Source organism: Eschscholzia californica, unplaced genomic scaffold (genome assembly GCF_041429995.1).
Source record: "Eschscholzia californica isolate CP2 unplaced genomic scaffold, dmEscCali1.0.p SCAF_5, whole genome shotgun sequence".
Classification (NCBI taxonomy): domain Eukaryota; kingdom Viridiplantae; phylum Streptophyta; class Magnoliopsida; order Ranunculales; family Papaveraceae; genus Eschscholzia; species Eschscholzia californica.
The window spans coordinates 42,764,442-42,789,355 of NW_028238472.1; the positions used below are offsets into that span (position 1 = coordinate 42,764,442).

Here is a 24,914-nt window from a genome sequence, read left to right on the forward strand (position 1 = left end):
TGCCGTGTACGGCCTTAGGTGGGGCATTTACTGACTTCATCTTACTCCGGTCCTCTTCAAACTTAAGTCCGAGCCTCTTTGCTTCTTCCGGCCTGATGAAATTGTCTGTGGCTCCGCAATCAACCATGGCTTTAGCCTCCTTCCCGTTTAATGCTATGCTCACGTACATGAGGGACCTTCTTTTCTTCGGCATGGCAGCTTCTGTCCCCTTTAGAGCATTCAAGCTGAGTGCTCCCATCTGTGGCTCATCCTCTTCTTCCTCTTCGAGGTGCGGTTCCGCCTCCTTTGTGAACATGGCATTGACTTTGGTCCGGTTCGGGCATTCGTATGCATAGTGATCTCCCGTGCAGATAAAGCATTTCCTTGGGCGATCTCCTCCGCTTCTCCACCGTGCCTTCCATTCTTTGGGACCTTTCTGATTATCCTTGGGTGCATCCTTCCTTGACTCCTTCTGTGGTGGCCTCTCTCCCCCACTTTTGCTCAGACTACTCTTTGGTTTGAATTGCTCCGGCCTGCTATACGAGTAGTCTTCTAGCTTCTCCACCGTGCACAAGGCTGTGGGAAGATCTTCGACACCTCTTCTTCGTAGCTCAGTGGCTGCCCATAGCTTGAGGCCATGAAGGAAGTGGTACAGCCTATCCTTCTCGTGCATATCTGGAATATCAAGCATAAGAGTGTTAAATTGTTTCACATAATCAGTGATGGTACCTGTATGCTTGAGGGTCATGAGCTTGTCTCTTGCTCGGAACTCCACGTTCTCCGGGAAGAACTGCGCCTTGAACTCCCTCTTGAAGTCCTCCCATGTATCGATCCGACATAGCCCTCTCTCGACTTCCACGGTTTTACGTCGCCACCACAGCATTGCATCCTCCACGAGGTACATGGCTGCTGCATCCACCATAGCATCCTCATCTTCAAGATGGAGGGCCTTGAAGTACCTCTCCATGTTCCATAGGAAGTTGTCAACTTCCTTAGCACTCCTAGCTCCACTAAAGCTCATAGGGTCTGGCACCTTGACCCTAGCTCCTACTTGAGCCGAGCTACTCCCACTATTGGCCACGGCCTTCTCCATCAATAAGTATCGAGTCTTGAAGTCCTCGAACTCGGCAAGCATCTTCTCCGATGCTCTAAGCTTGCTGGCCATCTCCCTTTTCATCACATCCAATGTCGCCTCTACCGACTTCTCCATTCCATCGAAAGCATCCTGCTGGCGTGATAAGATGCCAGTAACATCATTAGCAAATTCCTCTTGCTTCTCTATACGTTCCAGCAGCATGTCTAGCTTTTCTTCAGCTGCAACCAACCTTGCCTCCAGGGAAGCTTCCCGGTCTCTTGACTTCTCTCGGGCAGCCCTCTTGGCTTTTGGACGTCCCTCCTGTGGAACATTCTCAATTTCACTCGACATAGTTCCGACCTGGCTCTGATACCAACTGTCACGGAGTAAAGTTTCGGCTTATGCTTTAACACCGTGCGGCACTTGTCTTAACACAAGTCTAAGCCTTCTTCACTAAAATGCCTAAGTAACCTTGACTTATTAGGCAAGTTCCAACACTATGACTCCAAGAAAAGGAAGCTATCAAAGTATGCACAAGTTTGAGAGAAGATGATCTTTGTTGATGAAACTTAAAGATGACAAGAAAGCTTTTGGGCACGTCTCCCAAGTCACTCAATCTCTCTCTAACACTTCTTGAATCCTTGCTTGGATGTCTTACAAATTAGGGGTGATCCCCTATTTATACTAGTTCCTATATACAATGGATGGCTAGGATTTACCCACATGTAACACATCCAATGGTGATGGAAATCTCTAGATTACTTGGGCTCCAAGTATCTCTAGGAAATATCTCCTTGCCAATCTCTAGAAAACTCCTTGGGCTGGGCCAAAGAGTGCACAAAATGAGGTATCCAACTATGCACAAAGCAGCCTAGTGTATAGGTGCTGTTTGGGCTGCTGTTGAGCTCTCTGTCCGGCCTTCTTAGCTGCTGTCCGGGCCTTCTTAGCTGCTGTTTGGGTGCTCAAAATGGGTCAAAATGAGTGGGCTGTGACACCAAGCCCTCCATTAAATGTAGGGGGTCGGGCAGGCACTACCCACATCCGACAAATTTTTTTCCATCGAACCTGAGCGTTTTGTATAGGGGTTTGGCCTATCGGGCTCTTTGACCAAATTCCCAGCCTTAGGGCATGTCCAATGTGGTGGGGGCTGGGGCTCCCAATTCAAATTTGGGAGGCCCAACCCCTTGCTTACGATCCGGGAGCCCCGTGACTGGGCTCCTGGTAGGGCTGGGAGCGCCATGCTCCCGGGCTCCCAAATGAGAGCCCGGGCTGGGGTTTCCCAGCCCCCAAAATATGGTCGTTGGTAGTTCCAACGACCATATTTGGGGTGGATCCCACTTCTATATTATTATTTTTTATTTTTACAAAAAATTTTTTGATTGATTTTTTTAATCTTCTTAAAATGTTTCGAACTACTTCACTTTTATTTTTCCTCTTTTTTTTTTGTTTATGTTTTTGAAATTATTTCTCTCGAATAATATCACATTTTAATTCGTAATCTAAATCTGAAACAAAAATCTCACACACGTACTTCGAACACGTACGTTATTTTGATTTGGGAGCCCGACGTTGGAATTGAGAAAAGCCCCGGGTTCCCAACGCCTGAGCCCAACGTTGGACTTGCCCTTAGAGAGAACCTTATATCATTTTGACTGAGCCAACCTATTTCTTTTGGTCTTATCAATTTAAAAAATGTCGTCTTATATTGTAATAACATTTTAAAGTCTTTTTTTTTTTTTACGGAAAAAGTCTATTACTCATAAAAGTTACAAGATAGTCCAAAAACAGAAAAATAACAAACCCGGACTAAAATATAACATCGTTAGCAATAAGGATAAAAACATAACTTAATTATTGTCTGGGGGTGTCGCTGACGCGGCAAGAACATGCGCATCCTTGTTATAGATTCGGTTACAATACTCCACTTTTGCTTGGAGTACCCTAACCCTCGATCTCAGTCCGTCGATCTCTCTTGTTAATCTCCAAGGGATCTCACAATCCACGGCTGTTGTAACACCCAGATCTTGAGTCAGAGAATCGGACGAGTTGGAGCGCCGAGCGGATTCAGTGGTTTCTTTGGGGTTTGGTATTGGATACGTATTTTGATTGATTCAGATAGCTCATTGAATAGTTCTCGAAAAATTATGAATTTTGACTGGTCACACGGAATTATCGGCCATGGTTTGGATATCGAGTCGTATTCGACAATTTTCTTCGGTATCGAGTTAAGAGGGACAATATAATTTCTTCATGGTTGGTTGTGGGAGGAAGAAGAAAAGAAAAGATTAACTAGGGGGTCAAAAAGTAATCGATGGGGACTGGATTAGCAGACCATAAGATTAGAGGGACTGATTTATGAGGTATATAAAAGTTATAGATTGAAAAGTAATTAAATTCTGTGGCCACTTTATAGTGCGACATGTGGCACCCTATTTGCAATCCAACATTCCAACCGAGTTTAAGCCTGACTGAGCATGTGTGACGCGTTTTGGAGGGGAAAATGGTTTTATATTTCATGTGGACCCCACTTGTTATTACCATTCAAAACCCACTTTCACTTTTCCTTCATAACTCAGTTCAATAGAGAGGGTCAGTGGCAATACTTTTATCAAAAATGATGCTATGCCCGGCGGTTTTCCCGGCCGAATCCCGGCCAGCCGAGTTGGCAGTCCAACCAGGCATAGCATCCTGACGTGTTTAGAGTGAAGAGGGCAGTTTTGCTTATTTTACAAATTGGTCCCTCAAGTTTGAAGCCTTTTCAGTTGAGTCCATTCTCCAACTCAAAAGCAAAACACGGGATTTCATTCCCTCCATCCCCTCTTTCTCCAACAGCTAGGGCAAAATAGTTTTCATTCTCTAAAAACGATTTCAGCTAGGTTTTAGTTCAAACCCACTCGAAAAATACCTCTTCTTCACTCGATTCCAACCCCAGGCATCAGGTAAGTTCATCCAACTTTACTCAAAATCGATTAACATAACTAAAACCTAGTAAAATTCTAGGGTTTTATTAGGTAGTAGTTCTCAGGTTTTAGGACCAGTTCGTTCTTCTTTTTCTTAGTTTCATTTGCTTGATTCTAAAAGGGTTATGCTCGAATCTTGACAGAACTAGGGTTTTGCTCGATTCCATCATCAGGGAATAAGCCGTTCACCTCGCTCCTTCAGTTGGGGTTTGCTCGATTCACATTGTCGGGTTTGATTTGCTCGATTCCATCATCAGGTAAGTTCATTATCTACTTCCAATTGGATTTTCATCAATTTTGGTTGGCTGAGAATGAAAATCGTGATGTAGTTCTACAGAGGTTCAAAATTGGCTCAAAGGTGAAGTTGCCTTAGTTTCTAATATCTTTCATTTTTCTTATTGATTTTGCCCTAATTTTGCCAAATTGATTCATGTGAATGTTTATGATTATGACTGTAATGCTATGTTAGATCAAGTTGTTTTTTGCACCTCTTTTGATAAATTTAGGAAAATAACAACTTGCGGAAAATCTAATTTAGATATAGTCAATGGTTTAAATTTGTTATTTTGGTTGTCATCTTATGGGACTATAATGTCATGTAGTTTGCTTGAAGATGTGAGAACAAAATTATGCATTTGGTTCAACTTTGATGTTGGAAAACTTTATGTTAGACTGGTATTGTTTTTTTCATTTAACTACTTAAGAATCATGGGCTTTATATGTAACGTTTTCTTGTTTTGAGATACAATTGCTTAACAAATAGTTAATTTCATGAGTATTTCAAATGTGTTTCAGTGAAACAGTTCTATGTGTATTGGAGTCTGTCGTTATGAAAGAATATGAATTATCTTTTTGTTATTGTGCATTCGAATTTGACAAGAAAGTTATATCATCTTTTGTGATCATGTTATAATGTCCAAATGCTTTTGTTGTCGCAGGAATGCGGGATGAGACCCAAAGGACTCTTGGACCTAAAGGATCAGGCTAGAGTAAACTTAGAGCCTCGGAGCATGCAAAGACTCTTGAACCTAAAGGATCAGACCTACACAAGGCAGCTGTTATTTGGTGACAGTTGGATACCCACCACCCAAGGGTACATATGGCCCATCACTCAACATCCTCATAAGGCTAATGACATTGAATCAGAGAAGGAATTTGTTTAATGTGATACTATAAAAGATTGAGTTATTCTTTTTTTTTTTTTGCAATTCAGTAATGTTTGTACACTACGAGTGACTTTGTTTTGAGCTTACAAACTCAAGTAAACTGCAAGCAATTCTGTTGAGAGATTTTGTTGATGGAACTTTATTGATTTTATTCAGTTCAGAGAGTTTGTTGATGGAACTTCCTTGGTTACAAGTCCAGCCACCATATTCTGCAGAAGCAAAAAGAATAATGGAACTATGTTGATTTTATTCAGTTGAGCGGAGTTTGGGACACCGATTAATCACTTATTATGAATTTTGAAACTATTTGTCATTTGATTTTAGGTGTAATTGATCTAATTTTGAAGTATTAACCAACCAATTTTCAATTTTTCTCGAGTTTGAAACATCCAAACCTATATCTTTAAACTCATAATCAATAAATAAACGGCAAACTTGAAATTTCTGTGGGTAAATAAATCAAACATCTTACAAACATGTTAAAACTATGATACCTTTGTATCATATTCATCTCAAATTAGAAAACGAAAAACAACACTCGATCTTTCTCTCTGTCTCCATCTTCTTCAGTCTTCACCAAGTTAGATGAAGAATATGTAGAAACCGGATCTGTTTTTGGTCAATTTGGGCAACCAAACGTTGTCCAAATCAAGATCAGGATGGACCATTGGATTCGTCTCGTCGAGCTCTTGAATTTAGACATAAAGTTTGTCAAAATCCGATTTCATATGAATGAGTTATCATTGATTTACTTGGGGAAAAATATACGGATAACTAAACGTGTAGTTTTAGTATTAGTATCGTATTGGAAAAATAAGGAAAGTTTTACTTCCTTATATAGACTTTTCCTTATGTTACTAACAATAGATTGGTTGGGATGATGGGATGCTTGGCGTGGTTTGCACCACGCAAACCACGCATCACGCACGCGCGGCGTGGGCGAATGGGCGTTTAGGGCGCATTGGGCGCTTTAGAGGCGCCCGCACGCACTTTGCACTTCGCACGTGCGCATCGTCGCTAGGAGCGATTGGAGCCATTCGATTTTAAAACCAGAGATTTAATCCGACGGTTGAGATTTAATCAATAAATCTGATATATCCGTGGGGATCTAACGGTAGGCGTTTGTGGCGCTGGATCTAAATAGATCCGTTGAGATCTGACGGTCGAAATTAAATCTGTAACCCAACAGTCAAAGGAAACATCCATTCGTCTATAGGCACCCATACGAAGTGGTGCCAATACCCCTATAAATACCATGAGAATTCAGCAAACAAGATATCAATTTTTTTAGCATTTCCTGAGCATTCATCTTCAAGCATTAGAGTTTAAGAGATCATTGTTCAGAAGTTCATATTACTTACAAAGTTCGTCAGACTATCATAACTAAGAGGTACCATCTTTACTTTGATAGGTAATCCGTTTTATCCTGGGAGACATACACCATTACTGTTGGTACTGATATACAGGGTGTAAATTGTCTTAAGGACAGAGGTATCCTCGACTCGGATATTTTACATTTGATTTTTATTTATTTTTTTCATATTATTATCACTGTTGTTATCTTAATTATTAGAAGATAACTCTCTCTCTGATTTATCAGATAGAAAGATAAACAAAAGTAAGTGTACTCTGTTTTGTGAAACAGAAAGATTAAGAACTATTCTCTTAAAAGAGAACCAGGGAAACAACAGAATATAGGAAGAAAAGAGTTGAGTCTTGGTGCAAAGCTGTCGGAGTTTGGACAAAATACTGATCTATCATCAAGATTTGTAAAGAGAGGGAATGGTAAAAACCTGATTTCAATTTAATAGAGTAAACCTTGGATCGATTTATATATAGAGAGAGAAATCTGATCGATTAAAAGACCAATACCATTGGATTTCAATTTAATAGAGTAAACCCTAGATCGATTTATATATAGAGAGAGAAATCTGATCCATTAAAAGACCAATACCAATGGATTTCAATATTGGATGAAGAAGAACGCTACTTTAAAGTTTCAAAGGCCTCAAACCAGACCTGCTTATTCCCCTTTCCCATGGGAATCTCTTTTCTGATTTCTTCATATGGATAGTGAGAAGTCCTTTATTGTAATTAATTAAACTTTAAAGGACCAGATCTCTAACTTCTTAAAATCCTCCCAACTTGGCTTTCCACGTTAGATGCTATGCCCGGTTGGCGTGCCAAGTCAGCACGCCGGGTTTCAACCGGGATTGGGGCCGGGCATAGCATCATTTTTGTACTTTTATTTAGGCGTTTGGGAACAGAGAGTGAGAAAGGATGGGCGATTTTAATGGAGTTGATGGTTCGATTTTCGTCCGTCGATTTTTTGGCGTACGGTGGTCGGAATTCAATGAAACTTGTTCCAGTAGGACTCTTGTACTACAATGGGAACTCGAGGAGGGTGGAACTTATTCAGGAGCACCATTGGAGGCGCAAGAAGAGGTAGGATCCTACGAATCTTACTTGGAGCACGGGTATTCCCCGTTTCACCATTATATAGTCATTTTTCTTATAGTTCTCTTGTTCAATTTATGATATGATATGATATGATATGTATGTATGTGGTGTACTCTATGTTATGGATGTTTCTCTTTTGAAAACAAGTTGGTTTTTCTGAAAAAAAAAAATAATCACATGGAGGCGGAATCGCTTGATCTGTGTGATCGTTTTGTGTGAATTGTAAACACGTGGTGGCGGAATCGCTTGAGCTGCGTGTATAACATGGAGGCGGAATCGCTTGATCTGTGTTATGTGTATTGATTGTTTGACGCTGGGCATTGGTTGGTCCCCTTGTTTATATTTCTGTTATGGATTAGCCATGAATTCATGTTAAGGGTTACACTCGGTGCGTGTGGCCAGCCGTTTGGTAACGACCATTCTTGTTTACCCGGAATGGGGTCCGAGAGAGATTGGGAGTTGGGGCATTCCGACCCTTGGAGTGATTAGGGGACTGACCAGTGCCATGTTTGTTTATTTATTCTGCTAAGCCACTGGTGAGTGTGGTTTGAATTCTGTAATGTCTTGTGTTCGATACTTACAATGTTTCACCGAACCGAAAGAGGGTGTTTACCCAAGTTTTCTTAATAAGAAAATACTTAATCCCTGAAAGTGGAAACTTGTAAAAGCTTGGCTTTAAACAGGGTTTACCTTACCTTGAGACACAAGAACGCTCTTCTCCTTCGGTTGATGGGACTTGTTAGGAGGGTTCTGTTCTTGTAGCTTTGGGAGCCTATCAGATCATTTAATATTATTATAGGTTCATGCATATGTTTGGGTATTCTTCGAATGGTCAATGAGTTACCTTGCGAGGAAGCGTCAGATCTGGCCGGAGATAGGACGCGCCTCAAGACGAGATAATTGTATCGCCGTGGGTATATGGCTCTACTAAGCGACGATACTCTTATAGTCGTCTGGGTAAGTCATGACATATTCTAAGCGTATCATTGTTTGGGTGAGATTTACTATTCAATGCGTATTGAGATCACAAGCCAGCCCGATGGGCGATGAGGACGAAGGGAGAGTTACGGAAGCTCTTACCGGGGTATTACGTGGATCCATGTGTACACTGCAGTAGTCAAACGTTCGATAAGGCGCCGCCTGCCTACGCACTAACAAAGGCCTACCGGTTCTTCCTAGCCGAATAGTAGGTGACCCCGACTGAGGGCGTATTTAGTCGTGATCTTGGTAAGCTAGAAGAACTATCTTGCTATATTACTTTGCTTCGTGTGCATATTGATATCTCTGTATATATATCTGTATATATGTAACACTTATAACTATTAATGTATTAAAATGTTGATGTGTGTGGTGCGGGTATGATGTCTAGGTATCCTTCTGAGCTGACCTTCGGGTTATCTCATTCCTATTTGTTGTTGTTCAGTTGCAGGTATTGGTGACCCGGAGTGACATAGTTTATTTCGACTGCTCACATTATGTAAGATTATAATTTCTATTATATTTTCAACATAATCACAACGTTAATATTATATATGTATCATCTAGAATAGTTAGGATCGTTCTCTCACTCGTTTGCGATTGTACACATGTAAATAGTATGCACATTATCACTTTTTATTTGATGCTATTGATATTTAAAAGTTTGTGAGATATGTATGAATGTTTGACAGGTTTTTTCAGGTTTGATATGTTCAATTTATAGAGGAGATTCTGTCCAAATTCAGTCTCTTCTGTGAACTATTCATAAACAAGAATTCAAGTTGTTTTTCTCTTTATGAAAACTATTTTAGTTTACATATTTTCCGAGCATATTTTCAAAAGGTTTAAACTATATTTAATTTTCCGCTGCGTTTGTTCTTGATTTGTAACCCGTAATGAGAGTTTTGGCTTGGGTTTATATTTGATACTGGTTTGAGTTAGTATTAGACCGAGTTTCTTTTATAAACTGCCGGACAAACCGTGATTCGGAACACGGGGCGCCACAGTTGGTATCAGAGCCTGAGTACGTGCATTTGGCCGACTGGCATCAGAACATACTTCTGTGCAATAATTGATGAGGTAACTAAAAGTACCAAGGCTTGTTAATTTCGTAAAAGTTTCAAGATAAAATATGAAAAGATAATAATATTGTTTATTTTCTTTTGGTTTTAATTGAGATTTTAAGATTTTTTATTTTATCTTTGAGGACTCAAATGTGCTCAGCACATCTGAGTCAGACCTACGTGAAGGTCCCACTCAGATATCATAATGTGAGTAAGGTTCCTTTAACGGTAGGTCACTTACATTGTGATTTTGTTTGCCGAGCACATTGCCTGCAGAAGATAGTGATGACGATCAACCGAGCATTATTGAGGTACGAATTGCATTCATATCAGGCTTAGGTTCATATCATTGGTTGGTTGTGGATAGACTTCTCTGATTTTCGATACTTCGATGTTCTCTGAAAAGGAATACTTGGTGAACGGTTTACATTGGTCGTTTGTTTCCTCGATTATTGTGCAAGGTGGTACAAGTGGCCGATCAAGGATTGATAAGATGGTTTGGTAAAAGTTTTGGGCAGGGCGGCATATTGATGTTGTGAAAGTATCAAAGACAAAAGTGTCTGAGGAGGTTAAGTGTAGTTGACTTTTGACAGTATACAAGTTCACAAAGATCGACAATAGGAAAATGTTAAGAACTTTACGAGATGAACATTGATATAATGGTTCATTTAGGACAAGGATAGTGAACTAATAAGCTAATCTCCCTAGAAGGACAATTTGGAAATTTGCAACGACTCAAGAAAACCGAAGAAAGAAATGGTGCTAACGACCAGGTGTCCAACGACAATAACCTAGGGCATCAAAGTCAAGGAACAATATGCGTGGTTAACTTATCTGATATGGATGAATTTGTGGTAAAATTTTGTGAGCCTAAGTCACTCGAGCAGGTGATTCTCATATGAAGATATTGCCAGGAGTAATTAACCTAGGTGGATCGGTAATATGAGAAATGCTATCGAGTAATGAAGAGGCTACAAATTGAACCACTAAAGAAGTATTGTGATCATAATGGTGCGAAAAAATCTCTACGAAGGATTAACTAGATGATAAGACGAGTCGGACCTTTTGTGTTATGGACCTCATGGTAGTTGTACACCTTCCTTCATTTATCAGTTTCGATCAGATCAATTAGAGAGAGTTGAGGTTGACTTTGATTGGTTTTGTTTCGAGCATGTATTATTTTAGTTTAATTACAAATAAGGTATGGTCTGGTTGAAAGAAAGTTATATGATAGAGACACATATCTTTTATCGGCTATAGTTGTTGGTGGTGAGATTTAGGGGCATCAGACACATGACCTTATCGAGAGAGACTACTTCACTGAATGGTAGTTCGTCTCCTGGAAATAATAGATGTGTTGGCCTTCAGATTTATAGATGGGGCGCTAATGTCAGTTATGTCGGGGTTTTTATTCAGTTGTCAGAGTATTATCAGTGATAAGGATAGCTGTCTAAGTTCAGTTGTTATCTGGTACATCTTTTCATTCATTTGTACTATACGAGATGATATTCTCAAGTTATATGTTGACTGCACGATATTGAGTTCGATTTTTCTAAAGGATATATATTTTTTATATAAGACTATTATGGTTTTCATCGACAACATTCAGCTTATTTAGAGATTGAGGAATTATGGCTAGCAAGTTATTGTTGTACTGTTAAGGCTAATGCGTAGGGTTGAATTATATTGGTTCAACGAGATACTCTGATATTGGAGGTTACATTGTCTGAGACTGTGTTTGTTATTAGATGTATCTGGGGTTATCAGGTTATTGTAGAATGATTTTCGAGGGTTGGTTTCTTTATCACTTGTATAGATATTATAGCGGTCTTCTGTTGTATTTTATCGTCTTATAGACAACAACTATATTTTTCTGAGGTTATAGTGTCAATGCCAACATTGACTTGTATATCATGTATATGCCCTTAATCTTTATTTTCTTATACCATGGGCAACGGTATTTTGCTATATTATTGAGAATGGCATTTTCTTATATTATCGAGAATGGTATTTTCTTTGAGGATGTGGAATTAACGACATTTTATTCTTATATATAGATTATAAAGGCCTTCATTCTTTGCTTTCTCGTATTGAGTATGGTTATTGTTATAGATTATTCTTTGATCATGGGGTAAGATGGAAACTCCGTAAATTTATCGCTCAGTTGTTTCATATTTCAGAATTTGCTTCAGAGTATGAGTTCGATGTCAGAAGAGGAAACATATGTGTAATCTTATTCTATGGTTGCACATATTAGTGTTTAACCTCTTCACTTATTTATATTATAGGTTTTGTAGAAGAATTCAGAATATAAAAGGTTGGATCTTGTTTGTTTATAGAGTTTAGCCAGATTGACTTTTGTTAGATGAAGTGACTTCGTAACTTCAGAAATTGTTATAGGTTTTCTCAAGTTCAGAATTGGTAGATGGAATTAGGAAGAAGAATAGAAGAGGTTAGATAGCTGTATTCCTAGCATATGGTCAGATTTGTGAGCATCGTAGTGGCTGCTTCGAATGAGATTGCGAGATCACTTATCGAGGGTTCATTTCATTGTCTAGTATATTGTCTGATTGCTCGGATTGTAGCATAGACTTTATTCTCATCATAATGAAATGGTTTGTGTTTCTGTTTGGAAGTTTGTGTTCGTCATCATTTACAGATTTGATTTATAGATCTTCTTAGACCAGATTGGCAGAGAGGATAGGGAAGTTTTGTTGTTCATCGACAAAGGCTCTCTAGTTCTAGGGAGAACTTTCTTCTTATGTATAGTGTTATGATGGACCAGTTTAGGGGAATTTGACTTCGGTGAAGTACCATTAGGGATGTCCATATCCTAAGAAATTTACAGGTTACAGAAGTCCAGGTTAATGTCGAAAAAGGTAGTTCTCTTGGTTCGAGTTGTGACAGATTTTGTTGACATTGGCAACTGTTGTTTCATTATATACTTTCTTCGAATTTCGAGGACGAAATTCCAATTAAGGGGGGTAATATTGTAACACCCAGATCTTGAGTCAGAGAATCGGACGAGTTGGAGCGCCGAGCGGATTCAGTGGTTTCTTTGGGGTTTGGTATTGGATACGTATTTTGATTGATTCAGATAGCTCATTGAATAGTTCTCGAAAAATTATGAATTTTGACTGGTCACACGAAATTATCGGCCATGGTTTGGATATCGAGTCGTATTCGGCAATTTTCTTCGGTATCGAGTTAAGAGGGACGATATAATTTCTTCATGGTTGGTTGTGGGAGGAAGAAGAAAAGAAAAGATTAACTAGGGGGTCAAAAATTAATCAATGGGGACTGGATTAGCAGACCATAAGATTAGAGGGACTGATTTATGAGGTATATAAAAATTATAGATTGAAAAGTAATTAAATTCTGTGGCCACTTTATAGTGCGACATGTGGCACCCTATTTGCAATCCAACATTCCAACCGAGTTTAAGCCTGACTGAGCATGTGTGACGCGTTTTGGAGGGGAAAATGGTTTTATATTTCATGTGGACCCCACTTGTTATTACCATTCAAAACCCACTTTCACTTTTCCTTCATAACTCAGTTCAATAGAGAGGGTCAGTGGCAATACTTTTATTTAGGCGTTTGGGAACAGAGAGTGAGAAAGGATGGGCGATTTTAATGGAGTTGATGGTTCGATTTTCGTCCGTCGATTTTTTGGCGTACGGTGGTCGGAATTCAATGAAACTTGTTCCAGTAGGACTCTTGTACTACAATGGGAACTCGATGAGGGTGGAACTTATTCAGGAGCACCATTGGAGGCGCAAGAAGAGGTAGGATCCTAAGAATCTTACTTGGAGCACGGGTATTCCCCGTTTCACCATTATATAGTCATTTTTCTTATAGTTCTCTTGTTCAATTTATGATATGATATGATATGATATGTATGTATGTGGTGTACTCTATGTTATGGATGTTTCTCTTTTGAAAACAAGTTGGTTTTTCTGAAAAAAAAATAATCACATGGAGGTGGAATCGCTTGATCTGTGTGATCGTTTTGTGTGAATTGTAAACACGTGGTGGCGGAATCGCTTGAGCTGCGTGTATAACATGGAGGCGGAATAGCTTGATCTGTGTTATGTGTATTGATTGTTTGACGCTGGGCATTGGTTGGTCCCCTTGTTTATATTTCTGTTATGGATTAGCCATGAATTCATGTTAAGGGTTACACTCGGTGCGTGTGGCCAGCCGTTTGGTAACGACCATTCTTGTTTACCCGGAATGGGGTCCGAGAGAGATTGGGAGTTGGGGCATTCCGACCCTTGGAGTGATTAGGGGACTGACCAGTGCCATGTTTGTTTATTTATTCTGCTAAGACACTGGTGAGTGTGGTTTGAATTCTGTAATGTCTTGTGTTTGATACTTACAATGTTTCACCGAACCGAAAGAGGGTGTTTACCCAAGTTTTCTTAATAAGAAAATACTTAATCCCTGAAAGTGGAAACTTGTAAAAGCTTGGCTTTAAACAGGGTTTACCTTACCTTGAGACACAAGAACGCTCTTCTCCTTCGGTTGATGGGACTTGTTAGGAGGGCTCTGTTCTTGTAGCTTTGGGAGCCTATCAGATCATTTAATATTATTATAGGTTCATGCATATGTTTGGGTATTCTTCGAATGGTCAATGAGTTACCTTGCGAGGAAGCGTCAGATCTGGCCGGAGATAGGGCGCGCCTCAAGACGAGATAATTGTATCGCCGTGGGTATATGGCTCTACTAAGCGACGATACTCTTATAGTCGTCTGAGTAAGTCATGACATATTCTAAGCGTATCATTGTTTGGGTGAGATTTACTATTCGATGCGTATTGAGATCACAAGCCAGCCCGATGGGCGATGAGGACGAAGGGAGAGTTACGGAAGCTCTTACCGGGGTATTACGTGGATCCATGTGTACACTGCAGTAGTCAAACGTTCGATAAGGCGCCGCCTGCCTACGCACTAACAAAGGCCTACCGGTTCTTCCTAGCCGAATAGTAGGTGACCCCGACTGAGGGCGTATTCAGTCGTGATCTTGGTTAGCTAGAAGAACTATCTTGCTATATTGCTTTACTTCGTGTGCATATTGATATCTCTGTATATATATCTGTATATATGTAACACTTATAACTATTAATGTATTAAAATGTTGATGTGTGTGGTGCGGGTATGATGTCTAGGTATCCTTCTGAGCTGACCTTCGGGTTATCTCATTCCTATTTGTTGTTGTTCAATTGCAGGTATTGGTGACCCGGAGTGACATAGTTTACTTCGACTGCTCACATTATGTAAGATTATAATTTCTATTATATTTTCAACATAATCACAACGTTAATATTATATATGTATCATCTAGAATAGTTAGGATCGTTCTCTCACTCGTTTGCGATTGTACACATGTAAATAGTATGCACATTATCACTTTTTATTTGATGCTATTGATATTTAAAAGTTTGTGAGATATGTATGAATGTTTGACAGGTTTTTTCAGGTTTGATATGTTCAATTTATAGAGGAGATTCTGTCCAAATTCAGTCTCTTCTGTGAACTATTCATAAACAAGAATTCAAGTTGTTTTTCTCTTTATGAAAACTATTTTGGTTTACATATTTTGCAAGCATATTTTCAAAAGGTTTAAACTATATTTAATTTTCCGCTGTGTTTGTTCTTAATTTGTAACCCGTAATGAGAGTTTTGGCTTGGGTTTATATTTGAAACTGGTTTGAGTTAGTATTAGACCGAGTTTCTTTTATAAACTTCCTGGCAAACCGTGATTCGGAACACGGGGCGTCACAACTGTTATCCAGTGAATCAACACCTGTGCATCTCCGTCAATTAAAGATCCCACTAACCCTAAATCTTCGCCTATTTCTAGGGCACATTCGAACCCCTCAAGTTCGCTGTGAATTGCAGATCTAGGAGTAATCTCTTTCACTTTCGTTGTTAAAACGTGACCTTCCGAATCTCTCGCCATGGCTGCGCAGGAAGCTTTACTTTCTTTAAAAGCTCCATCGAAATTTATTTTGATGATACCAGCCGGTGGAGGGAACCATCTACCTTCCTGTAAAACAATATTAGAATTAGAAAGAAGGGTTAAGTTAGCCTCAAACCTCAGGGATTCTTTCGTATTCCACCAACATCTATCGAGATCTGGTTGCTTTTGTTGAAAGTATTTTTCGCATCTGATCTTCCATCATTCCCACATCAAATATGTGAAGGTAAACCAATCCTTGTTGCCTGACTCTCTTTGATTAAGCAAAAACTTTAGATTTTTTTACTGGATCTACAAATCTCAGTTGCAGATCGACTGTTCCAGCTTTGATATTCAGATCTATGAATAAAGGACAACTACCAAAGAGGTGAGAAATGGTTTCTGTTTCCCCTTGATTACACATAATACATATTTGATTTATGTGATGAACCCTTTTACCAATATTATGAAGAGTTGGTAGTCCTTCATGAATCATTTTCCAAATAAAGTTTTGCACCTTTGGGTTCATTGATTTTTTGGACCAAAACAGTTTCCATGGAAAGTCCGAAGCCTCATCATGAAGTGTAGGTAGGCTCTTGATTTCTGCATAATAAGATTTTGTGAAAAATTTTCCTGAATCAGTAGGGTACCAAATAAGTTTATCTTCATCATATCTATCATTGATCTTGATATTAATAATATCTTGAGCCGTAGAAGAATCAAAGTAACTTTGAATCAATTGTATATTTCACTCTCTTTGATTCGTTTGCATTAGATCAGACACTGTTTTTATTTCAGTAGGAAGAGGTTGGATTGGAATTGGAACATGGTTAGTTATATTAGGTAACCAAGGATCCTTAGTTATATTGACTGATTTGCCATTTCCTATCATCCATAAAATGTTCCTTTTCATTGTGTTTTTTGTATCTGTGATAGCCTGCCGAAATTGAGTAGAATTTGTAGGTGGAGGTTGATCCCAGAAATCTTCATTTTTAACATATTTGGAGCTTAATAGTTTTACCCAAATTGCATCTTTCTCAGTAAGGTATCTCCATGTCATCTTTGTCATTAATGCTTGATTAACCTCATTGATTGATCGAATTCCTAGCCCACCACTATTCTTAGGACTTGTTATTGTCTCCCACTTGATAAAATGAAGCTTTTTTTCGTTTATAGCATGACCCCACCAAAAACTTCTTTCGATCTTTTCTAATTCATATATGACTTCCTTCGACATAATTTGGTAACCACAAGGATAAGTACAAAACGATGCCAGAACTGATTTTATTAGTACTGTTCTGCCTGGCTGACTTATCATTTTATTCTTCCATCTAGCAAGTCTACTTTGAAATTTATCAATTAACCACTTATAACTTTGCACTCTATTGCTTTTTTTTGAGGATAAGCGCACCAAGGTATTTTTCTTCGTCTGTCATGAGGGGCGCTGAAAGGCGATTTATAAATTGGTTCTGGATCTCTCTATGAATTCCTTTTCCGAAGAACAAGGATGACTTCGAAAAATTCACCTGCTGACCAGAGAAAGAAGAGTACTGATTCATTATATGTATTAAATTATTCAAAGTAGTTATATTTGCTTTACCGAAAACTATCAAATCACCCTTGCCAAAGTCTTAAAGTAATGCAATGTTTCAACAATTTTTTTTTTAAAAAATGTTGTGTCACCTTTTTTTTTTTTTTTTTGTTGAGAAAAACATGAAAGAAAACAGAGAAAAAAACGAAATTACAACCGAGCCAGCTCCATCAAAGTAATCGACGACCATGATGTTCTTTCCATTTTCCTTCGACCCCATTTTGCGAGCTTATCTGCCTCCTTGTTATTGTCTCTCGAGATGTGTCGGAAGGCTATGAAGTCGAAATTATTTTTGAGCTTACCAATTTCATCGAGATACTTCTCAGACTGCCAGTGAATCGTCGCTTGTTTGCTATTAAGAATGTTGATTAGGTTCTGGTTGTCACTTTGTATGAGAATCCTTTTTACTCGAAGATGTACCGTCCATTGAATTGCTTTGAGTATGGCAAGGCATTCACATTCCTCGGAATTCTGTCCTCGAATATGGTCCGCTAAAGCCATCACTAAGTTGGAACATTCCTCGGTCAATACGCATCCATAACCTGCTGGTTCCTGGGCCGTAGTGAAAGATGCATCTACTTTGACTGTCATATAATTACCTTCCGGTTCTGCTTCTGTCTGATCTATGACCTTGTACTTTGTGTTTGGAAGCGGCTTCATCATTGCTACTGTGTTTTTTATCACTGCTACAACCTGTACTGGGGATTGGTCCCTTCCTGCAAAAATTTTCTCGCATCTTGCCTTCCAGATAAAGTAGATAATTTTCGCAAATAGTATAATTTGTTCTTCTTCTAAGTCTTTCCATTGTATTATCCATTCATCTAAGTTGTCAATCTTATCGGAGTGAACATGGAATTGGCCCCATATTTGTCTAGCATAGTCACACTTCAGTAGAATATGAGTTAACGTTTCTACCTCATCACAGAAGGTACATGTAGTGATGTTGCCTATATATTTCCCAATTCTATCTCTAACCGGTAAGCTATTTGTGCAGCATTTCCATAGGAATAATTTAATTCTGGGTATAGTTTTAAGGTCCCAGATGAAATTCCATTTTATCATCTCCATATCCTGTTCGTTTTGGTTTTTTTGTCGTATAAAATGGTACATTGATCGTATCGAGAAATTACCTGTTTTTGTCAGCGTCCATCTCATCGTATCCTCGTTTGATTCCTGTAAGTTAATACCGAAAATAGCATTACATATATTAGGTTCGAATGTTTGCATAATAATGTTTTTGTTCCATTGGTTGTTAGTTATTAATTGAGATACCGTCTCCAGCTTGCTATTGTGGTTATTCGCTATAGGCGGAGGATAGTTTGGAATCCAGAAGTCACTCCAAATATTCACCTTAGTACCTTTATGGACCTCCCAGAAAATCAACTTTGACACCTGATGATACTGTTTGAATATTGATTTCCATAACCAGGAGTGGGTTTGATTGACTGCTTTGGGTTGGGGCTGTTTTGGAAAGTACTTACTCTTCAGAATCTTCGCCCAAGGCGTTTCTGGATTTTTCAGTGCCCGCCACACTAATTTACTGAGGAATGCTTGGTTATCAATAGTAGGTAGACGGAAGCCCAGGCCTCCTTCTTTCCTGGGTTTGCAGATACGAGACCATTTGATCGTATGAATGGATTTAGCTTTTCCCCACCAGAAAGACCTTTGTAAGGTCTCGATGCGGTTGCTTATACCCTTGGGAATGGCAAAGCATTGCATTTGGTATCGGGGAACGGCCGCCGCTATGGTGGAAACCACAACCGAGCGGCCCGCTTGGGAGAGGATGTTGGTATGCCACTTCGACAGTTTACACTGGATTTGAGAAATCAGGGAGGAAAAGATTTGTTTTTTGTTAGCTCCAATGAACAGGTGAGTGCCTAAGTACTTGTCCAAGTTGGAGGATTGGTGCACTTTGAGAGTGCGAATGATCATGCGCTTGAACTTGGGATGGGTGTTTTTTGAGAAGAAGATGGTGGATTTGGAATAATTGATTACTTGACCCGAGTTCTTTCCAAAGATCTCGAGGATGTTCATTAGGGTGTTGATGTTGTCGATGGAGTTCCTACCAAAAATAATACAATCATCAGCGAACAATAAATGTCTAATAGACAGATTGGAATTAGGAATAGGAAAGCCTATAAATTCAGCAGGATTGTTGGTACTCTCAAGCAGTCTGCTCAACCCCTCCATCACTAGAGTAAAGAGAAAGGGGGATAGAGGATCCCCTTGTCTAATGCCTCGAGAGACATTAAAAGAAGGGCCCGGCCGCCCATTAATGAGGACCGCCATCGAGGATGTGGCAATGCAAGAGTGAATCATTTTGATCCAATTCTCCGCAAATCCCAACCTGGACATTACTAGTTCTAGATAGGACCACTCCACACGATCAAAGGCTTTAGACATGTCAAGTTTGAGCCCAAAGTAGCTCTTGGATCCTCGCGTCTTTTTAAAAGAGTGTGCTAGCTCCTGGCTGATGATGATATTATCTGTAATTTGTCTTCCTGGGACATACGCCGCTTGAAAAGGGGATATCAGAGAAGGCAAAGTGCTTTTGAACCGGTTGGCTAGGACTTTGACAATAATTTTGTAGGTGGTGTTCACCTGAGCTTGTTATCTAAGCATTACTCAAGGATGACATGACATATTATGAAAAAGGGCCTACCACGTCAGCTATCGGGCTATAATTGGGCCAAAAAAGAAAACTTGGGCCATGTATCCCTCTTGTATCATTTTTGACATAAAATAGTAGCAATTTGCAGTCAATGCTGGTCAACCAAGAACCTAGCAGTTGAGAGTTGGTTGGTAAAATAAGCAACCGGACCTACAATGAGGGCATCAATGATTTTAGTAGAAAGAATGAGAGAGGCAGAGAAGGTCAGCAGAACCGGTGGCGCCGGTCAATGGGTAGGAATTTCTTTGTCTTTTCTTTTCATTTACAAAATCTTTTCTTAAAAAAGAGAGGAGGCAGCTGTGAAGAGAAGTTGAATTTTCTTCTGAGAAAAGACTTTTCTTCATGTCCCTATTTTTGTTCTTCTTTTGTATAACAATTTCCCAAAGTTTTGTTAGAGAATTAAGGTGAAAAAGTTTGGAAATCATTGCTTTCTTCAGCCCTAAATGGCAGTAAGTTGTTTTTTAGTTTTTATTCTTATACTTTTAATCTTGCTTTTTTCCTTTGTTTATTTGTGTGGTATGGTCAGAAAATGATGATTCTTGATTTGGGTTTTCATGAATTTGTTACATACTTTTATTAGGATTAGGGGTTTGATTCATTGCTGTTTGGGTTGGACTTGATTCTTTCCATTTGTTCTTCTTTTTTCTTTCTAGGGTAGGTCAGAGTTGATTAGTTCTAATGTGGGTTTTGTATTAAATGATGAAACTAGCTATTAAAGGAAATATGTTTTCATAGTCAATGGTTTCTAATGTGGGTTTTTGATTAACTTGTAAAATTGTATTAATTGATGAAGCTATAAAGAGAATTTATTTTCAAGTTTGGATCTTACTTTGTTAGTTTTGTGAGACTCTGGAAAAGTTAGAGAAAATCTCTTTAATCTAGACAAAATGAAAAAAGATTGAAATTATCGAAATTAGCAAGACTTCCAATGTAAATTATCGAGATTCTCGCCATATCTAGTAAGATTTCTATGTAGGAGCTCCTAGAAGGGTGACATAGATGTAATGCTTAGGCTGCTAAATCAGATCAAGTATGAAGAAAGTGATCTAACAAACTTGTGTAGAAATTCCTTCTATAGAAATCATGCGAGTCTTGTGGTTTCTCGATGTTGAAAAGCGCCTTGGGTATGGATCGTAATCAAACCTGAAGTGTGACCCCAAGAAACCATTTAATAGAGTCCGTGAGTTATACATTTAGAAAGTCCTGAAAAATCTCAGTAATCTTGTTCTTCATACATGGTGAAAGTATCGCGTCATTGTTCGTTGTGGAGTTCGTTTAACGACCGAAGCACGGAAATAGTTTGTGTTCCTGTATGATTGCTTATTTCAATAGTTTTATGCTTTTATTGTTCTTCTTCACAACACTCGATGTCAGAAGTTCCGTGTATTGTTGAAAGCTTGTTTAGATTTGAGGCTTTGAGCTTGCTATGTTGCACGATTCGGAGCCTTTTTAGTCAAGTTAACACCATCCCACTTTTTTGTACGACATATTAGTACATCAAGGCCTTTCATTTTGTGAAGGAATACATACTAGTCGGTACAATATTTAATCTTCGGTGACTTGCTAAATTTAACGTCGTCGTCGTTGATTTTGTTGCAGCAACGTTCGCATGTACCTGCATTTGGAAACTGGGACAAAAACCAAAATAATGGCTTATTCACAGCCGTTTTCGATAATGCAAGGAAAGGTAAAGTTGGAGGGAAGATGATCAATCCAAATGATCCTGAACAAAACCCAGAAATGTTTGCAGTGGATTCACCACAAGCCAAAGCTACTACTAATTTACGAACAGGGGTTGAACCAAGCAAAAATGAAACTCGATCAAGTAGAACCACTTCTAACGCATATCAGCAACAACATAATGCTGGAGTAAGTTATGGTGAACAAAACTCGAAAAGGTCGGGTCGACAACCTCCTGGTACGCCTGAGCGTGGAGGAGCTGAGAACTCTCCTCTTCACTCTCAGGCAAAAGCTGGAGGAAGAGTGGGTTTAGCATCTTCTTCCTCCTGGGAGAAAAGACAAGCTGAAAGTAACCATGGGTTAGCTCCACGAACTCCTGGTAGAACCAGAGATTCTAAATTGAAATCGGTAAGAATTTTCTCGATTCCTTATTTTTGTTAACACTTCATTTAATGTTTCTAGATATATGACGAATTCCTGATGTGGCAGCCTGAGAGAGTTGCTGCTGTACCAAAATTCGGCGGTTGGGACGAGAATAACCCTGCTTCTGCCGATGGATATACTGGCATTTTCAACAAAGTAAGAGAAGAGAGACAGAGTGGAGGTGGAAACCTGAATTTTGAGTCTACTCCTAATCGTCGTGCGCCAACCTACAATGAGAAGTCTAAGGTATATTACAAACTTCATGTATTCAAATTTTCCAAAATGTTGTATACTGCCTCCTTTTTCGAGGACTTTGATCTTTGAGCGAAAATCTAATTTGAATTATGAATTAAATATTTTCTTTTGTTTTCAACCTTCAGAACCGTTGTTGCTTTCTTTGAATTGAACTGGAAGTCGGCCGACAATACAGAAGAAGGCTTCGTTTTGACAGAGTAATCTCTAAAAGGGCATTCTTTCCTTCTATATCTTTATTTGTGAAAGATGATAAACTTGATGTTTTGTGAGGAAACCTCTTTTTCTGCTCCCTTGTGTCTTTTTTTTGTTTATCTTGTATATGTTAATACTTTATTTACCTTCCATTTTACAATCATATTTGTCAAAGAAAACAATAACCATATGACCCATATTCTAAATTTGCAATTTAGTATGTTCATGTTTACTCTGGGATGAATTATATTTTCTTATCATCTTGCTTACTCTACCGATCTCTCATTAGGTCAGTAATATACATTAATTATCCACATTGAGTGTTATACTTGAATCTTCAGCCCGGCTTCAATCTATGTGCTATAAAGTGGAAGAAGTTGCACAATGAAATCAGTAAAATATGAAGGGTGCCTCTATAGGCGCCCCACCTTTTCTTACTCAGACTCTCCTTCACTCTTGTCACTTCTCGTGGGAGTTGGACTGAGCAGTCCGAGGCCCACGGGCCAGGCAGTCCAAGGGCACCCAGGCTGGCCTCGGTCCGCGCTGTTCAAGGCCAGCACAGGTTAGGCTTAGTCTGAGTGCCCTCAGGCCTGCCTAGTCCGTGAGGCGCGAAGAGAGAAAGCAGGCTCGGGTAAAAATGAGGGTCGCCTATAGACGGACCCTAATACGAATGATTTCTTACGAGTAGAACCATGAAAACGATCGGACTTGATGATCTTCTTCATCATTTGTTCTATCCGACAAATTGAGTGCATTGTCATCTTGATCGAAGGACATCTCCTTTAGAAGCACGTCGCTTTGAAAATACAAGGGGTCATCGATTTGATAAAGAGCGGCTCGAATTAATGTTAAGCCTCGAATCTCGAGAAATAAAAAAGCAAGGCTGAACGATAGCCTAACATGGCAAAAATTAAAGACATTATAAGACAAATCCAAACAAAAATCAGAAGGATGATTTCAAATCAACACAATGCAAGAAGAGAGAAACTTTTTATTCAAGATTCATACATCTTGCATCTATAACAGAGTTAGGACAAATCTAGCTGACACATTGATCCTGACCCACGAAAGTTGAAGTCGAAAAGGTCGGACCAAGTCTTGATTGGATACAGATATCTAGAATGCAAGATCTTCAGGGGAAGATGGGAAACCAGTGGCTCTCGACTCGAGAAACACCCTGAAGAGCGCCAATGCCGAGGAAAACTACTCGAAGGAAAGAATAACATTTGAAACCTTTTTTTTCAGAAACCGATAGGAAAATATGTGGACAAAGTCCCAAATAAATTCTTCCATCCTTCAAACCTTGCCAGCAGGCAAAAGTGGAGGAGGCGAAATATTTATCGCATATCAACTATCTCACCACCATCGCTGAAGATGATGAGGGATGCTCGGGGTTAGCACTGCTTCCTTGAATGGGCCTTCCATTTTAGCACAACTTCCCTGAATGGAATACTGAGGAAGAAACTTCAAAGTCAAACTCAAATAAGGGGCTCATCGTAAACTTGAAGAAATTAGAGTATCTGAAGAAATAAGATAAATGAGAAAAACAACTTAGAAAAAATTGTCCATGAAGAAAAACAAAGAACTAAGCAAGCAATTTATAGGCATAAACCGAAGAGTAAAAGTCTCGAAACAGACTTACGGAATAAATTACAAACGTCTTGAAAATTGGTGAGTAATTAATGCACATAAGAAAATCGCGGCGAATCTCCGACTCAGTAAAAAGTGACATTAATGTGATAAGAAACGACGAAGTCCCTTCAAACTAACGAGAAAGGAATGCGTGTCCGACACGTGATAAAAGGGGTTTTCTGATCAGTTACCCAAAGAATAATGAAATGCGTGATCGAATGATCAAAATCAACCTGGAGTCAGGAAATCAAAAAGGAAGAACGAAATCTGTTTTCGAGAAAAGTTGAAGGCATTCAAGTCTATGGCATCCAAAAGCACATATAGGCAACCCTTAAAAGAGGCACTCCTCACTTAAAGAAAATATTTGGGTTTCACGGGTCTAAGTATATCGTAAACCCTTAAAGATTTAATTACTTAATCTCATTATGCATTATCTTTATCTTTGCATGAAATATATGTCAGAGTCATGGGAAAGACTATTAAGTTTTTCTACTCCTTAGTTACTCTTCTTTCGATTAAGGAGTGGGGGGGACTCGTGATGATCCCAAAAATGATCATCATTTGACTACGGAAATAATTCAAGAAAATACCAAAAGCTCAACGGGTCAACTCGTACCAAGTCAACAAGAAAGTTGAATCTAAAAGAGGTCTACCACTCAAGTGTTGGGTTATGGTGTCTCCTAGTGTTGGAAGCGAAATCTCAGATATATTGGTCCGCTATCTAATGTCTAACACTAGTATACCCAGGATTCTTATGCATAAGCTAATAATTAACTAAGAGTTAGAGATTACCTTAATCGCTAGTTTTCCCTCAAACCTTTCCAATCG

The 24,914-nt window shown here is 39.1% G+C and overlaps 2 protein-coding genes and 1 long non-coding RNA gene across 3 annotated transcripts; 2 read left to right on the top strand and 1 right to left on the bottom strand.

Moving 5' to 3' along the window:
- The first annotated feature begins 3,866 nt into the window (after nucleotides 1–3,866).
- LOC147539391 (uncharacterized) lies at nucleotides 3,867–5,358 on the top strand. The gene is made up of 3 exons (XR_015225813.1): nucleotides 3,867–3,993; nucleotides 4,158–4,271; nucleotides 4,953–5,358. It is a non-coding gene; the product is annotated as an uncharacterized LOC147539391 (long non-coding RNA).
- Nucleotides 5,359–17,383: 12,025 nt separating this feature from the next.
- On the bottom strand, nucleotides 17,384–18,301 carry LOC147539392 (uncharacterized). The gene has a single exon (XM_086643115.1). The coding sequence runs from the start codon at nucleotides 18,299–18,301 to the stop codon at nucleotides 17,384–17,386; it is 918 nt and encodes a 305-aa protein (XP_086499241.1).
- A 1,749-nt stretch (nucleotides 18,302–20,050) lies between these two features.
- Nucleotides 20,051–22,651, top strand: LOC147539393 (RPM1-interacting protein 4-like). The gene is made up of 4 exons (XM_086641578.1): nucleotides 20,051–20,353; nucleotides 21,504–21,992; nucleotides 22,074–22,253; nucleotides 22,388–22,651. Exons 1-4 carry the CDS (start codon nucleotides 20,348–20,350, stop codon nucleotides 22,406–22,408), a joined length of 696 nt encoding a protein of 231 aa, XP_086497704.1. The 5' UTR covers nucleotides 20,051–20,347; the 3' UTR covers nucleotides 22,409–22,651.
- The last annotated feature ends 2,263 nt before the right edge of the window (nucleotides 22,652–24,914 follow it).